At 50.7% G+C, this 17,420-nt stretch overlaps 6 protein-coding genes across 6 annotated transcripts, besides 1 other annotated feature; 3 read left to right on the top strand and 3 right to left on the bottom strand.

Moving 5' to 3' along the window:
• Positions 1-17,420: part of a sequence feature (contig 1.98 826..565485(-1)) that runs on past both edges of the window.
• On the top strand, positions 944-4,121 carry ANIA_05615 (uncharacterized protein; the record flags this gene model as incomplete). Its single annotated transcript, XM_658127.1, has 4 exons — positions 944-1,379; positions 1,485-2,309; positions 2,373-2,501; positions 2,569-4,121. 4 exons carry the CDS (start codon positions 944-946, stop codon positions 4,119-4,121), a joined length of 2,943 nt encoding a protein of 980 aa, XP_663219.1.
• Positions 4,519-6,214, bottom strand: ANIA_05616 (kynurenine--oxoglutarate transaminase; the record flags this gene model as incomplete). Its single annotated transcript, XM_658128.1, has 8 exons — positions 4,519-4,809; positions 4,864-5,268; positions 5,397-5,550; positions 5,597-5,669; positions 5,716-5,821; positions 5,878-5,962; positions 6,020-6,088; positions 6,141-6,214. 8 exons carry the CDS (start codon positions 6,212-6,214, stop codon positions 4,519-4,521), a joined length of 1,257 nt encoding a protein of 418 aa, XP_663220.1.
• ANIA_05617 (ssDNA-dependent ATPase MGS1) lies at positions 6,952-8,538 on the top strand (the record flags this gene model as incomplete). Its single annotated transcript, XM_658129.1, has 1 exon — positions 6,952-8,538. The coding sequence occupies one exon, from the start codon at positions 6,952-6,954 to the stop codon at positions 8,536-8,538; it is 1,587 nt and encodes a 528-aa protein (XP_663221.1).
• Positions 8,977-9,803, top strand: cdc31 (centrin; the record flags this gene model as incomplete). The annotated part of the gene is made up of 2 exons (XM_658130.2): positions 8,977-9,249; positions 9,318-9,803. 2 exons carry the CDS (start codon positions 8,977-8,979, stop codon positions 9,801-9,803), a joined length of 759 nt encoding a protein of 252 aa, XP_663222.2.
• Positions 10,346-13,104, bottom strand: admB (ADAM family of metalloprotease ADM-B; the record flags this gene model as incomplete). Its single annotated transcript, XM_658131.2, has 1 exon — positions 10,346-13,104. One exon carries the CDS (start codon positions 13,102-13,104, stop codon positions 10,627-10,629), a length of 2,478 nt encoding a protein of 825 aa, XP_663223.1. The 3' UTR covers positions 10,346-10,626.
• Positions 13,859-15,638, bottom strand: ANIA_05620 (putative DNA polymerase iota; the record flags this gene model as incomplete). The annotated part of the gene is made up of 2 exons (XM_658132.2): positions 15,578-15,638; positions 13,859-15,532 (listed from the first exon to the last, which is right to left on the bottom strand). The coding sequence occupies exons 1-2, from the start codon at positions 15,623-15,625 to the stop codon at positions 13,859-13,861; spliced, it is 1,722 nt and encodes a 573-aa protein (XP_663224.1). The 5' UTR covers positions 15,626-15,638.

Raw genomic sequence — 17,420 nt, 5'->3', positions numbered from 1 at the left:
AGCAAGCTGCTGACGAAGGGACCTGCGATATAGATTCCACCGTCAATATTCAGTAAACTGTATTCTGCGCATATCATAGAGCCTAGTTGGCACATACTCATCGCATCATATGCTTTGTCAAACTGACGGATGCCTCTTCAACGCTCCAGTCACTGATTATTCGGTCCCTCAAGTTGCCCGCTATCTCGTCGACTATGTTGTCCACCACAGAGTATGTTTGCTGCCTTGCCGGCGGATTTGAAACGACTTCCCAAGTACCCCAGTCGATTGGCAAGACGTATATAAGCTAGACTAGACTGGAAAACATGGTAAAGTGCTCGAGCCCTCTAGGTTCCGGACCTGGAGGTGTAGTCGGCTTGTTATGGACGAAATGCGGAGCGTAGACCTGTCTGTAGACATATAATGTCAGTCCTTGCGTGGTTCTTCGTCTTAAAACATCATACCTCCTGCCATCGAGCATAGTATAAGAGGCCTTTTCCCGGTCAGGAAATCGGTATGCAAAGGCCTGGAGTTCCTTTCTATGCCGCCAGACAATCCATAGAGAAGTTAAGCACAAACGCTCACAAAGAGTAATATCTGGTATGCAAAGCCATGTTAGCCAGTAGTCTCCCATTCACAACAATTTACCTTTCCATGCTGTATTCTATGCAAGTCGTAATGTTCAGTACCACTTTTGCATCGGAAACAGCACAATCATCGCACCATCATCGCCATGGCGATGAACAGTCAACTTATAATAAAACCTCTCGCCTTTCATCCATCCTTAACACATTTCTCTTCTTTCAAACCCCAAAGTTTACCTGAGTCACAACGCATAAAAGAACGAAACGCAGCAAGACAAGCATCAAAAAAGGGCCCAACTCGGCTTCGATAGCAAACTTCGTTCTCACCCTCGTTCTCTTACTGACAAGTCAGCTCACTACGTTGTTCTGGAATCTTAAGTATGTCCTTTCTACTTACCGCTTATTCACAGAGAGCCGAAGCATCAAGCTCATTGTATTGCATCAGACTGAACGTGCAAATGGCGCCTCGCAAGAAAACCTCCAGTCACGCAGTGCCGTGGCGTAGTGGTAAGAAGGCCGGAAAAAAGGGCAATGTACGCAATAGGAACCAGATGAAGGCGAGCCCAGATGCCCCCGCGTCTCCGGATGTTACGTCGAAGTTCGAAGAGCCTTCGGTGCAGCCCAGTCCTCTGGAGAGTGAATGTGAAGGGAAGGATGAATTTCACTATGCGTCCAGTCGCCCCGGGGACCAGATCGAATCCCGCTCTCCTAAAGCCGCACGCTTGAGGAGGAGAAGCCATTCACTTCCGAGTACGAGTCAGAGTCAGATTGCCAGTCACGATGATAGTGAAAGTGCGTCTGCAGGTAATAACACTGGTAAGAAGTGATTCTTTCTCGGACCCATGTCGTTCTCCATTCTCCCGTCAGCATTCTCTACTCTATGAGGCAAATTCTCACTTTTTTGTGTTAACACAAAACCAGCCAACGACTTTCAAACCCATACCGAAGCAATTTACCTCCTCCGAGCTCGAACACTTAGTGGTTCCTCCGATCCTGGTCCGCCTTCTGAGGCATACTTACAATCTTCGACTGAGAACAAGACTTTCGTCTCTGCTGAAGATACTCCAGGCTCGGCCTCCGAAGGAACTATGGCCTTCATGAAGGCGAGCCTCCTCGACTTCATGTCTGACAAGCGCAAGAAGAACAAATCTAAGGGCAAGAAGAAGGGTAAGAATGTTCCCGTCGAGGAACATGGCGAAAATTCAAGTACACCTGCGAAGAATAATACCGGGAGCAGTGTTACTGTCGAGGAGCAAGCTGGCGAACTCTCAGAGGCCTTTGAGAAAGGTAACAGTGCCGAACTCGCCCTGCGTGAGAAGGGTACCTCACAGGATTGCTATGAAGCTGGCCTTGCTGCAGAGAAACAGTTGATCAATGATCAATATCCTAATGATAATGCCAAGGGCAAAGGCAAGCAACGCGTCGAGGCATTGGAGACTGAAGCCTCAGATAACAATACAACACTCTCTCCATTAGAGCAGCCCTCTGTTCAAAGGAAGGTCCATGCAGCCGATAACGCGACTGATGGAGCCGAAACTTCTCCAAGCAATGATGGAAGGCTACCTTCGATCGAGTCATCTCTGGGGCAGAAGAACACCGACGCTAGCAAAGCTGTCACTGAGGAGCCCAAATCTTGCTCGGAGAAAGATGCGACACTACCTTCATCTGAGTTTTTATCTGTGCAAAAGCATGCTGACCCTAGTAAAGCGCAGACTGATGAACCCAAAATTCACACAGACCCCAGAAGTCAGTTCCCATCTTATGCTCTCGTTCAGGAATGCAGTAGACGTACTGACACCATTTTTATAGATTCGGGAGCCACTACCTCGGCGTCTGAGCTGGCAGAACCGTCTTCACCTGAGCTTTCTGCTACGCAGAAGACCACAGACGCTGACAATGCCGTGGCTGGAGAGCCCAAGGTTCCGACTGGGACCGAAAGTCAGTCATTCCATGTCCCTGCTTCGGAACACATAACATGGGAAATATGCTGATACCGCATGGCTAGATTCCAAATCGTCAACCTCGCTCTTTGGGCAGAGCTCCGTCAAACACACAAGCCCCATGATTGAAAAGCTTCCTGTCCTTATAGAAGGGGAAATCCAGCACGACAGCGTCCCCATTGCAGGCAGTGAGTCTCCTGTTCTCCGTGCCTCGACTCCAAGGTCCAGTGGCACAGCATCAAACTCAACGGCCTGGACACCCAGTGCATCTGCATCTACTCCTCGGACCACTACCGCTGCCTCTGCACCCTCGAGCGCTCACCGCACCAAGGACAAGGGCAGAGGTAAGGTAGCAGGCAATGTCACCGGACTAGCTCCTCCTACTGCTGCCTCTGCCTCTGGATTATCACCCCAAGTGATAAGCAATCACGCGCATCCCTCTCCGTCCGCCTCAACCTCCAGCCGCAGCATCTCAAGTTCTACGACGGACATTGAACACCGCGGCCGCGGCAAGATAACATCCAAGAAGCCCTCAAACTTCTTTTGGCAACTCGACAGTCACGGCTTTCCGTGCGCAAAAACAGGCTGTTCTGCCCGCTGCAACCTCTGGGACGGAGCAACCGTAATCTGTCCCAAGTGTGGCCCCTACTCAGAAACCCGGTACTGCTCGCGCGCCCATCTGCTACAGGATATTAAGGCACACTGGACGATATGCGGACAGGCTGTTTTCACGTATCCATGCAAGGAATCCACCATTCCGAGAGACGTTAGGGAGGCTCCGCCGTTGATTCCGTGTCTGTATGGTTTTGATACTCCCGAGCGCCACCGGCAGGCCGTACACTTCAATATGAACCACCGTGAGGGGGATTACTTCATTTTCAGTGACTGGGTGGACATGGTGAATAAGGGGGCGCTGAAGAAGAGTGATAACGACAAGGAGAAGGTGAAGCTAAGGTGTTCAAGTAGGATTATCCATGTTGTGCGCTTTGAGGATGCCCAGGAGCGCGATCGCTTTCGGCGAGTACTCGCTGCGGTGCTTTTTGGTTTGTCTCCCTCTGCCTCCTCCCATACCCTCTGTTTCAAAGGCCTTTATAATAACTGGTATAAAGTGACCATCGAGAACCCTGCTATAACTGACTACCTCTACCGTCTCATCCGGGACCACATCCGCTCTACAACCAACGACTCCCCAGTGAATCCTCTATTGTCTCTCGAATCCTCCTTGAAATACCAAATGAACAAGGAATTCTCCATCACAATCCAGCCCTGCATAACTGGTAAACGTCATGCCTGCCCCACGGACTGGACCGGCCGCAGCCGGCGCTTCTGCACGGACGAAGTCTGCCGCTCGGAATACAAGCCCTTGCTCGGCCAGCGCAGTGGTGGGGGACACAAGATGCGCATTGAAGAGCTTGAGAGCAGTTACTGGATTCTTAGAGCGGCACGCATTACTCATCCCTCTGTACCGAATGCGTTGGAGCGCATGATTGGGAAGGGTTTCCTGGAAGAAGATGGACACTTCGGGGTTGAGGAAGAGGATCGTAAAATTTACTGCCGCGGGGACGGTTGGGATGGTGCGGGGGCCGGGGATATGGACATTGAAGGGGTGACTTGCTGAGTCCTTCTTTTTCTAGTCCGTTCAAGCTTGAATATTCCAAATGGTTGATATGGATGGATGTTGGATGAATCCACACCTCGGAATCTGTGACATGACGGAATTGGATTAATTTCAGTTGGGATATGTGTGAGTATTTTGGACCTCATGTTGAGGCCTTTCCAAATTTCTGTTTATACAATGTTTATCACTTGTACCTAGCATGCCTGCATAGCTTTTTTTTTTTTAGAAGAGCTGTACTTTAGGTACCACCGGTCTATCAAACTAGTTTCATTTTTCAACCTCTTAATATCCGATAATCCAGCTAAACGAATTAAGAGTGTGAAATGTACTCTATATGGTAGTTGTAGCTTCCGTAAAAATGATGAATACGAGATAAGGAATTCCGAAATCATCAGCTTTACCGCACGATATACTTCTTCAGCCCACGAAGTCTTTCCTTCGCCGTCTCGAGGACGTCATCCTCCTTGCAAACTGCAAAGCGGAGGTAGTCCTCAGCGATATGTGCGTTGGCATCGGTATAAAATTCCGTCGGAGGAATGGCAGCCACACCGACTTCGTGGATAAGGAACCAGCAGAGCTTAAAGTCACGCGGCCGGCTAGCAACGTGAGGAGGGAAAGGGTAGCCCTCTGGGAGTTTGACGGAGGCCATGTTAGCCAGCACGAAGTAGCCACCTTCAGGGTCAGAATACTAATAAAAGTCAGCAATTAAACACGCCCCAAAAGGATAGGAATGGGGACGTACAGGAATGTTAAGCTCATCGAAGACCTCGCAGAACCGCTCCATCTTCCTCTTCATCTCTTCTCGGCTCTGGTCCCAGAAGCCTTGCTTGTCTGCCTCCTCAAAAGCAACGGCCGCTGCCTCTTGCAGAGGAGACACACTGCTGTAGCAGATGCGGGTGTGAGCACCGGCAACGTACTTGATCAAGTGCTCGGGTCCGATCAGGTAGCCGACGCGCCAGCCGGTGGCGTAGAAGGCTTTGCCTGCGGAGCCGACGGTGAGCGTCCGCTCATAGTACTCTGGCTTCATGGTGGCAATTCTGGTAAATGGGACATAGTAGAGACGGTCGTAGACCTCGTCGGAGAGGATGATGAGGTTGTGCTTCACGGCAAGGTCACCGATGCGTTCGAGTTCATCGCGCGAGAAAACCTTCCCAACAGGATTATGACTAGTTCATTAGCACCTAATGTTGACTGCCGGAAATGGAGGCTTACGGGGAATTGAGGACCTTGAACCGCATTAGAATCTGAGCGTCTGGTTTGCAATCAGGAACTCACAATCATCTTAGTCTTAGGGTTTATCGTCCTTTCCAACTCGTCAAAATTAATGCTCCATTCGGACGCAGGTAACGTCTTGGTGGCTCCATCCTTCGGAGGCTGCAGAGGGACGTATCGAATAGTGCCGCCGGGCATTTCGATGTTGCTGATATACCTACAGACTGTTAGATAGGCAGAAGCATCGGAGCGTCCAAACTCACTGGTCGAAGAAGGGTTCGAAAATGATAACCTCATCGCCTTGCTCAATGAACCCCATGAAAGCACTCAACATGCCTTATCCAGTCAGCTCGTATCCCAGAACCAGTGTAGATAACCTCACCCTCGTTTGCGCCGGTAGTGATTGTGACTTCGGTATCTGGGTTTAGCTGGCGCCCAAAAAAGGGCGAGTACGCGTCGGCAAGAGCTTTCTTGAGCCGTGGGCGGCCCTATATAACGGTAAGCCGGAGTCTCATCACGGTTCTGGTTCTGAGATAAGATGTACCTTCGTCGGCGAGTATTGATTGCAGTCGACGCGGTCAAGGGCAGCCTTCGCGGCATCTAGGGCAAACTGCGGCGGGTTGTACCCGCTAGAGAATTATGCGGTTAGCATTTCTCTGCTGGGTTTTAGAAGCCGGCTCACTCACAAGAACCCTTGTCCCATGTTCACGATAGGCTGGACAGGAGAAGCCGCAGCGGCTTCGTTGACAATGGACCTAGAAGCCAGTCAGAATAATCCTTAGCACGCATTGATTGCAGATTCCATACCAAACGTCCTGTCGTTGACCTGCAACCCGCGCCGCAGGCTTGAACGGGTCTGAACGAGCTGTGGTGGCCGACATCGCTCTTACTCCGAATTGGAACCTTGGGATGCGGAGGCTGAGTCTTGACCTTGGGGAGCAGGAAAGAAGACTCGATGAATTGAAGGATTTAAGGAGCGTGGCAGAAGAACGAGAACTCGAGAGCATAGAGAATAGTTAAGAGGGGCAAAGGGTGAAAGAGGGGCAAAATGTAACTGAGGGACGGAGGTTGGAGAATGAATCATCCCGCTTGCGACATCCGCGGTCTATCGTTCCGGTCTATATCGGAGCCCTAATCCAAGGCTGGAGACATTCACTGCACTACAACCCGTCTGATAACAAACCTGGATAACCTCGATGAGGAATATCTTGCTTGAATGACGACATCTGATAATTGTGAATATCGGCAAATATTCAAGTGCTGACTTTGCGCGCCTAGACCTGTTTCTGGTTTATCACTCAAGCTTGATATAAAACCCAAAGTTGATACCATGCAGACTGTAGTACACAGAGATTAATTGACAGTTCAACTGAGGATTTGAAGGGTGCGATATAGGTTTAGTCTCTATATTGACTGGCTGGATAGCTGAACGAATCAGGCACTAAGGCACCAATGCGAGCCTACAGGACGTGACTAAGCTATCTAGACGCGTTCACACGCGTCAGCAAGACTGATCTATCAACTCCGATGTCTTCAACGATTTCATTCAAGATACTCATGAATCTGTCATCCCAGTGCCCTGGTCTGGCACACAGGTCAGCTGTCGGTGATTGAAACCATGGTATCTTGTCCGATTTGTTCGAAATCGGTCTCATCGCTAAAGATCAATGACCACATTGACTCGGACTGCCAGCAATTCATCGAAGAGCCCACATCCAGCTCCAGCGATCCTTCACCGTCCCAAAAAGCGCCCGTCCCTGCTTTCTTTCAACCGTCGTCCACGAAAAAAGCCTCCACTCAGCGCGATACTCACTCCGTTGCTTCCCCCCTCCGTAACCCCAGTGGCAAGAGACCGGTAACGCAGAATGGCGGATTGGACGATACTGCCGCTCGCCTACAAGCAGACGAAGCTTCAGAACCCGTTCCGAAGAAACCCAAGGTCAATGCATTCCAGAGAGCCGCGCCGCTAGCCGAGCGGATGCGGCCCCGAACACTCGACGAAGTATGTGGTCAGGAACTTGTCGGCCCAACCGGTGTACTGCGGGGTCTTATTGAGGAGGATCGAGTGCCAAGTATGATTCTATGGGGAGGGCCGGGAACTGGAAAGACAACGATTGCACGAGTTATTGCGTCCATGGTGGGAAGTAGATTCGTGGAGATTAATAGTACCAGCACCGGGGTTGCGGAATGCAAGAAGATATTCGCCGATGCAAAGAGCGAGCTCGGATTGACGGGGCGGAAGACCATAATTTTCTGCGATGAGATCCACCGTTTCTCAAAGTCCCAACAAGATGTGTTTCTGGGCCCTGTCGAGAGCGGACAGGTTACGCTGATTGGGGCGACGACGGAGAACCCCTCATTCAAAGTGCAAAACGCGCTGCTCTCCAGATGCAGAACTTTTACTCTATCAAAGCTCACCGACGAGGACATTAGATCCATTCTAAACCGTGCCTTAAAGACTGAAGGGCCGAACTACTCGCCATCTGCCCTAGTGGACGACGAGTTGCTCGATTACTTAGCTAAATTTGCCGACGGAGATGCCCGCACGTCTCTCAACCTTTTAGAATTGGGGATGAACCTTTCGAAACGGCCAGGGATCAGCAAAGACGAGATAAAACGAGCGCTGACTAAGACGCTTGTCTACGACCGCGCAGGCGACCAGCACTACGACACCATTTCCGCCTTCCACAAATCCATCCGGGGCAGCGACCCGGATGCAGCGCTGTACTATCTTGCCCGCATGATACAGTCGGGAGAGGATCCTCTCTATATTGCCCGGCGCCTGATAGTTGTCGCGTCTGAAGATATAGGCTTGGCTGATAATAGCATGTTGACTCTTGCCATCTCAACGCATGCCGCGGTGGAGAAGATAGGTCTTCCCGAAGCGCGGATCAATCTCGCACATGCTACAGTAGCTATGGCGCTGTCTCCTAAGAGCACTCGTGCATATCGAGGCCTCAATAACGCCTTTGCGGCTCTGTCCGAGCCTGGAATTGCAGGTCTTCCCATTCCGATTCATTTGCGCAATGCACCTACGCGGTTGATGAAGGAACTGGGGTACGGAAAGGAGTATAAGTACAACCCGAACTTCAAGGATGGCAAGGTGGTGCAGGACTATCTTCCAGAGAAGTTACAAGACAGAAAGTTCTTGGAAGACTTGGACCTTGGGACGCAGATTGATCCTGATCTAGAGTCTAGGAAGTGACTTGTTGGCACAGGTTATTCATGAGTCGAACCGCGCTGTTTCAGCATCAAGGGATTTGCCCTTGCTCCATGTACACTGATACCCATATCTTGCAAATTAAGCCACCACTGTTAAATATATCAGTTTCAGTCTATAATATTCCAATAATATAGCACTTGACTCATTGTACGGACGAGCGTTGCATAGAAATGTCCTGGCCAATTAAAAGCCGCTGGGGCCACCGCTCCGCGTCGCGTCTCAGCGTCAGAACTGCCTGGCAACGCAAAACAAAAGGCAAAGATACAAAGATCCAGACGATCACCCCTCACTCCCCACCCGCTTTGCTCAGAAACTCCCCAACTCGAGTCTAGGCTACCGCCGCTTAACGCTTTTCCTGCCCTCTACACTCGATTGTTGTTGCCCTTGCGTCAACGCCGCAACAACATCGGGCCTTTCGCCATGGCCTCATCCGGCCAACCGTTCGGGTCGCGCTCCTATAATACAGGCAAACTCCCTGACCGATCAATGAATCAGAATGCGATACCATTTAGCGCTTCTTCATTTTCTCGTCGTGGACTAGGAGCGACCCAGAGCGAGTTCGCGCCCGACGCCGCTAAGTCAACCCAGCAAGCAACCCAGCAACAAGTACATGCGCAAACACATAATCCTTCACAAGAATCGAATCCGTTAAACCGGTTAACGGAGGAGCAGCGCGAGGAAATCAATGAAGCTGTACGTCTTCCCGTATAGCCCAATTGACCGCGGTTCTTACCGGAGCATTGACTGATTCTTCCTGCTAGTTCACCCTCTTCGATCTCGATCGTGACCGACATCTAGACTACCATGAACTCCGTGTGGCATTCCGCGCCCTTGGCTTCACTCTCCCGAAACAAGAACTCATCTCCCTCTTAACGACGTACGGTGTCCCACGTCCTCAGGTCCAACAGCAAGCCGCAGCGCAACAATCTCAGCAACAGCCCAAGACGGCTCCAACTACGAATCCCCAGCATCCATCTAACCTGTTGATGCCACTTTCTGCATTTCAAGCAGTAACAGCGGTGAAAATCCTCGAGCGAGACCCGCGAGACGAGATCCTCCGAGCGTTTGAGCTTTTCGACGAGGGCGGGAAAGGGTATATCGACCTGGAGGATCTGCGCCGTGTCGCGCGGGAACTAGGGGAGACGGGCCTGGAAGAGGAGGAACTTCGTGCGATGATTGAGGAGTTTGACCTTGAGGGCGTTGGCGGTGTGACGAGGGAGGCCTTTGTGAGTATCTGTTGGCAGTGAGGTCCAATTCGAATTTTGTGATAGCACCATATATCACAGGTGTCAATATGGATCCAATGTCTTGGAAATGGGGCTATTCTCTATCGTTTGTCTGTACTCTGAGCTTGATGTTGTTCTTCCTGGGCATTGGTGGGCGCCGATTGACTGGATATTGTTTACTTGCCGTGCTATATTTTGGTTGTCACCGTGGATGTAAGCGTTTAGCCTTCCTACAGGTTTAGGAATCTTGGATTGACCAGTACATTGCTGCCTTCAACTGAATCACTACTTAGTGGGCTGTAGGTGAGCTTTTAATCATGGTTGACTTAACCATCTTAGACTGGAATAGATAAAGAGCGCTAGACACAGAGCGACTGCTTGCACGTAGCTATCTTTTGGAGTACTAGGGGGGGAACATGAAGAGCAGGCTTTTCAGGACAAGAGCGCTTGCGTGGAATACTGCGATATATGTAAGCTTTATCTCGCAGATTGGCCAGGGAAGAATCATGGTAGGCACGAATACCTCTAAGTGAGCAAATGCGTTAATGCCAAGAAAAAAAAAAAGTAACAAAGGCCGTCGTATTTCATTATCTAAGAAGGAAAGGGGAGGAATTAGATGATATATGCGGAGTATGATCCAAAACCTCCAACTATGACCAAAGACAGTATGCAGAAGTACCCAAGAAGTGGCAAGAAAAGTAAATGCAGTGAACCTCCATCATACTCCAGGATCGAGGTATACCCGCGCACGCCAAACCCAGCCCGTATTATGCTATATACAATCCAACACTATATTCGAAACACACAAAAAAAAAATCTATGCCTTTCAGCTCCAGAAAGCTATCTACGCATACCGCACCGTCGGCGTATACCCTGGCGGCGGATCCTCATACATACCCGGGCCAGAATAACCAGGATAAGGAGATGGTATCGGCCCTGGTCCTCGCTGAGGTCCGGGGCCAGGATAGTGTCCGTACGGACTCGGGTAGGGAGCTTGCGGAACCTGGCCGTATCCTGATCCCGGCGATCGACTTAGTCTTCGCATTGGGGTCTGTTGCGGCTGAGGCGGCATTCGGCGTGGCCAGGGGCTGTACGCAGTGGCAACAGGTGGTATTGGTTTCATTGTATACCTGGTCCTCCTGCAGCGTCTGAAGAGGCAGACCAGAATAGCTAGGAGGATGAGGCCGCCAACGCCCGCAACAACAGGAATGATGATATTCTTGTGCGCTTCAAGCCAGGACTTCCCGCCCTCGCAGATGCCGCTACGGCATCGCCCACCATTCTCGCAGGGCGTGCCGTCGATGTAATTCTGCGCGTTGGTCATGCATTGGATCACCCCGAAGCTTGAACCCCCTGAGACAGAGCAGTAGATCTGGCAGGAAGGGAACTTGCTATCGTCGCAGGCAGTTGTGTCATTACTGCCAATTTCTGAGGAGAGCATGGTTCGACATTGCTCGTCGCGGCTGGTACATTGGCCACTAGCGCATTGGAGTCCGTTGCCGCAAGAGTCGCCGTCGGCTTTGTAAGTATCTGTTGGGCAAGTTGAAGAGTTGCCGGTGCATTTTTCCTCAATATCGCATACGCCAGTGCTGGCGCGGCAGACGGTGTTTGCAGAGGAGAATTGGCACGAGGTGCAGCAGCCGTCGTTTGCGTCGTCGCAGACGGAACCTTCGGTGAATTTGCAGGTGCTTGCGTCGCAGCACTTGTTGTCGCCGCAGCCTTCCGAGCCGCCGCAGTCGCAGTCTTCGCCTTCTTCAACAATGCCGTTGCCGCATTGCGCACCGGTGATGGTAACAATGCCCTTGTTGTCTGAAAGACATTCCGAATTGACCGTGTTGCGGCCAAGCGCGGAGCAGACGTTGCCGATTGTGCATTGTGAAAACTTAGTGACGTCTGAGCTGGTGCTTGGGTTCATGATGTAGTCTCCGCCGGCGTCACATGTTGATGTGCTCAACGGACAGCATCCTGACTGGGTAGACGAGGATTGCTGGTTCTGGCTGCACGATTGGGATGTGCAGTCGTGAACCGCTCCGAAAGTATGGCCAGACTCATGGGCGAAAATCTGCCATCCAGCAGCACCAGTGGAGACGACAACGTTGGTACCGCTGACTGACCCTGAAGCCTTATTGTTGCACAGTTGGCCTAGCCAAGCAAGCCCAACCTCCGGACCCGTGTTGCAGTCAGTCATTAGAGTCCAGTAGGCGTTATTATCCGATTGCTCCCCGCGCCAGTCAGAGAATAAATCTAGTCGCTGGGTGATGTTGCCCTGCGAGCATGGCATATTCCATTGTACGGCAGACGAGGTCTCTGTGCACTCTCTGTCTGTGATTGTCAAGTTCCGTAAGCCGAGGGAGATGTTGAAAGAGCTCTCAAAAACGTCTGAGGCGCTATTGACCATGCTGACCACTGACTGCTGAACGTCGTCCCTGCCGTCGAATTTCTCCCAGAATGAGCAGTCTGTAGCAACACCGACTAAAGCCACTTTCTTCGTACTTGGACAGCCACTTGTATCGCCAATTGTCGCTTGCAAGTTAACTCCACCGCCGTTTCCAGTCACAGTATTGATATCGTCTCGTTTGCTGAAGCCTAGGCCAAAAAGGTCGGCCATTGGCATCGAGGCCCAGCTGCTTTTTGTCTCGGTAAAAGAGTGGAGGACAGGGTGATTAGGATCTGAATTGAAATCAAGTTTATCGGCCTGGCAAGTAGAGCCAACCATGTCCCAGCGCGATTCGAGTTCATGCGAGTCGTCCGTGGACAGGGACCGTTTGAGATCCACACGTGCAGGGGTTTCTGCTCGTAGCATGTCCGAGTCGCGGTAGAACACCATATACTCTCCGTCCTGTCTGGGAATGTCAACATCCTGAGGACGCTTTCTCTGAAGATAAGTCGATTGCAATTGAACATGGTGGTTGTCGCCGCGAATATTGAAGACACCCTCAAAGAGCGGCCGAGGTCCGTCTTCTTTCACGTATATCCTCGTCCACCCAACAGGCTCCCACATCCCTTGTCCTTTTCCTCGTCCTATCAAGGTTCGCCCTTTAAAGACCTTGTGTTTGTCTCGTGCGATAGGCTCTTCGGTATGAACTTTACCGTCCGCTCCAAGATACTGCACATAAGCATCGTCGGCAATAATATCATAGTTCGGTTCTAGCTCAAGTTTTATCCGCTGTTTCTTGTCTCTTATCGTAAAGGTGATATCAAAATGTGAAAGATGGTCAACGCGGTCGGTTCTGGACGGCGCCTTGATCGCCGGCTGCTCAAGGGAGGAAACTCGTCGGATAGCGCTAGGCGTCTGTGATCTGGCTTCATCTCTGGTAAGCATGGTCGAAGCGATTCGTACAATGGTCCCGAAAACTTACCTAGTACGCTGTCTGTAAATAGCGAAAGTACGCCAACAATTAGCGGCAGTACCGGGTTGATGAGTCTCATGGCCGGTGATTGAAACGAACGGCCGCAGTAGTAGAATCGGTGATTATTTCCAAACGACAGAATTTGACTGAAGAATCCAGAGAGGGTCCACGAAAAGGGGCGAATGAATCAATCCAATGCGCTTGTTTGATTCATTGCATACCAAGACCGAATGCCAGGCAACAGCGAAAGAACAAATAACCGACTCAGCTCGGCTCTCCACGGGTCCCAAGAGAATGAAACAGCTATGTTCAGCACCCTGACACCCTTGCGGCTGCTTCGACTCCGCTTGAATTATGGAGGAAATAAGATCTCTTGAGAATGTCGATCGGAGACAGGGCGGAGGTAACGGAGTAGATTTGAGGCTGTGCCGAGATTGGGGCGCAGGCGGCTTGGCGCAGCAACAGGACAACCAAAGACGGCTGAATAAACTTGAAAGAAGGAGAAAAAAAACAGATCAGAGAGTGGAAGAAGGAGAAATCAAGAGCTGAAAGAGGGGAAGAGATGATAAAACAAGAGATGTGTTCTGTAAGCCAAGGAATGGTTGGCACTACGACGGCGCTTACAGAAGCACCAACTAGACAATGGCATTTATAGTGGCTTATGCTTACTACGGGTGTATTCCGCGCAGCCCTGTGCTGATAAACCTTGCAGTCTTGGGTGTCGCCTTAATTATTTTCAGACGTAGAATGGTATACTTTGTGTGCAGCAAGCGCGAAATGGGGTATTGACGCTCCACAGGTTGTACACTGTACACTGGGCATGCTTTCTTCTTCCCCGTCACTCTCCCACAATGCTTCAGACGCTACAGTCAGCGTTGACGGTAGCACAGGTAGCTCTGACTGAGTCCATGTCCGTTCAGATGCTGGAAGGGTATCTTGAGGTTCCGCCTCTTGTCGCTGAAACATCTTGCTGATATTTCGGCCGTCATTATGCTTTCCATCGCCCGCTATTTCAGCCATATTTGTCACAGCAAGATTCAGAACGCGCAGATTCCAGCCCGTCCTCTCCCGGTGGAGTTTGCGGAACATTGGTGTGGCCAATTCTCGGACGACACGTTCTGCCAGGGCGTCTATGGGTTCGTCCAGATTGAAGACATATTGGGGGAGTGATGCCGAGTGGGATCTGCGACTATAGGTGTGGTCAGATCCCTGGGTCGACCGTGGTATTGTAGACAAACGAAAAGTTCGCGGTCGAGCAAGCCATCGAGCTTTCGTTTCTTCGCGTAGCCTAGGTCCCAGAGAGGTACTGCCTTCGGCGTCACTGTAGCGCTCCGTCAAATCCATCCTCATTCGGCGGATCAAGCTAGCAGCAAGTGACAACATCTCTTTGCGAACAGCCTCAAACGTGTCCAAGTGGCCATATGAGTTCTCAATGCTAATCTGGGTGGGTGTGTCACGAGCTTCGCCGACCTGAGTACCATCTACTCCATGCAATAGTCCCCATATTTTCACCCCGATATCCCGAGGAGCTCCAGGTCCCCCTAGGATCCGTTCCAGAAGCGAAGGGCCCATGCCTGGAAACGCACGAACATCGCGAATTGTGACTTTATTTTCGACCGCCGATTGGTCTGATGCTGTAATATGAGATATGAGTTTTCGAGAAAGCTTGGAACCAATGCCTGGTATTGCCCGTATCTCCCGCGAATCAAGAAACCTGAGCACGTTGCTTTCGCAGTCCCCTGTCGAGCTATAAGGTGGCAAAAGCGTCGTCTGATTATTCGGCTTATGAGCACTACCCACGACCTTGGCGAGAAGTTTGGAAGTCGAGATGCCCGCCGTGGCAGTATAGCCCTTCTGGTTTTCTAGTTGACTTCGAAGGTAGCCAGCAAAATGAGACGCAAGCAGGAGTCTCAAATGGAGCTGCGTGTCGGCTTCAGACAGGGGTTTCCCAGATCTATCATTCGGATAGGTACGACCATATACAGCAGTGGCATCAAAGGCGAAGCCAACCGTAGGATCTCGCGAGTCCAGATGGAAAAATGAGTGCGTCAGGTCATTCGGGTTCAATAAACCTGCATTATAGGTAATCATGTCGGTAACATCCATGAATATCTCATCAAACCCCAGTCTTTCAACTCTCTCACCCCAGATAGACCTCCGAAAGAAGAGGTAGAGGTCTTTAGATGCATCTCGAAATTTGGTAAGATCTTCCCCAAGGATGATGACGACGTCTGGACAGATCTGTTTTGCTTCTTTGATCAACTGAAGCTTGCGCAGTCCTCGTCTTCGAGCTTCATAGTTACATGTGACTACGATCTGCTTTTGCTGGACGGCTAGAGGGAGCGTTTTCAGTATTGGTTGCTCGGCCTCAAAGACGGAGGCGTAGAAACAGTCGTAGTCCTGGAGGAATCAGTACCCCCGATTCGAAGGCGGGAAAGACCTTACAAAGTGAAGTATAATGCGTTCATCATTTCTCAGCGGAACGGCTGCCATTTACTCATGTCGTACTTAAGCGCCTCGATGATTTATCTTAGAAATGATCCCAGAGAGTCAGCGAAGGCGTATGTAGTCACGTGATTGCTCACGTCCGACAACGCGACTTATTGCTCTTCGTTTCATACCCACAGGCCACAGTCGGACCTTATATGCGCCTTTATAACCTGCGTCTCTAAGATCAGATATGGCCATCACTAATTATCTGAACATTCGCTGCAATAATGCAAGAAACTGCGAAGGCCTGGAAGGATGGGCTCATGTCGGGACTGGAAGGGCGGTACCAAGCCAGTGGCAGCCAGCTCTCACTCTTGAAATCAATAGGGCTTGCAATGTTGGACTGCTGAATACAAGACGCTTACCGAGTCATATTACCATGAATTGTCCATGTCACACGGTGGAGGGAGACAAATATATCTGTTGAAGTCTCAACCGCAGTTCCCTGTTACCCCTATAATCGTGCCTATGCTGACGTTATAAGTATCAGACGCCCAAGCATCCATGTAGGCTATTCTCATCCGTTCAATAGGCTGCCATCGACAACTTTCCGTTGCCGCCAGAAGCTGAGAGGGTCTTAATTCTGTCGAATATGTCAAACCAGTACTGATCAATCTCCCTGTCACTACTCTAGCCGGGCCTCCTCAGTTAGCTACTCCAACCTGGATAGGGCAAGCCCGATGCTTGGGCTTGCAATGGTAGAGCAATAGAGCGGATTTACTGCATTGCCCCATACTTCTCAACGGGATAATCGACATCTTCGAGCTCCCCCCGAAACGCTTAGCTGTTATCAATCGCTGGCTTTCCGTCCTAACGTGGCACTCGCTGCATAACTAGACGGTACAAATATTAGCAGGCTATTGAAGAAACCCTGAAGTGGAATCAATCACACGGCCTTTGCTATAAATAGGGAGCATCCAGATATGTTCGCACTGCATGAGCCGCACGCATGACTGGCCAGCACAGCTCGCGGCAATCAGCTTACCCAGCAAAGGTTATTGCTTGCGTATTCCCTCCACCCTCATCTCGAGAATGCGTTTGTTCGAAGCACTATCGTGCCTACACGCCAAGTCATAGCTATTTCCTCAGGTGGTTGGGACTGGCTTTGCCATATCTCCAGCTCATCCAGCTCCGAGCCAGGCGAGTTCGACTCTGAGTTGTCACACCAAAGATACAATAAGCCTGCAGAAACAGTTCCCATTGGACTTCAGGTCATTTTCCATTAGCCAATCTCGAACTGACTCCGGGGAACCTCACCTGTGACGGCGGCTCCTGGAAGGCGCTCTGAACGAACCCGAACGAACACATCTGCGCAACAGCTTTGTATTCCTACGTCATTGCCAACATCAAGAAAAATAACAGACTCGCATTCCGCCAGCACGCCTCGCCACGTACAGTAAACGTTATATGCTGCAACAAAAGGACCACCGCTTTCTCCGGGAAATATCAGGCTCCTTGAGCACGTAAAGATGACAGCCTGACACAGTACGCAAGAGATAGCCAGTATACACACAAACAGGGCCAACTATCACCTTCCCCAATACCATGCAGCACCGCGTCTCACCCTCTCAGCTGGCGGTAAATCGAAACCAGCTACCGCAAGATCTTTGCTCTATTTCTTGTAAACACCCCCAAAACCATGTCTCGGCGCATACCCCGCTGCAACAAAAAATTGGTGGCATAAAAAAACAGAAGGCTATTCTCAGTGAGGGTGTTTTGCACGTCTTCCCACAAAAGCTGCAGGATATGGTAATGCAGCTTGTGGATGTTGGACATGTTACCTGACGAGCCGTACGCT

Source organism: Aspergillus nidulans, chromosome V (assembly GCF_000011425.1).
Source record: "Aspergillus nidulans FGSC A4 chromosome V".
NCBI classification, from domain to species: Eukaryota; Fungi; Ascomycota; class Eurotiomycetes; order Eurotiales; family Aspergillaceae; genus Aspergillus; species Aspergillus nidulans.
The sequence above is the reverse complement of the archived record's forward strand: the minus strand, read 5'-3'. Positions and strand labels throughout refer to the sequence as shown.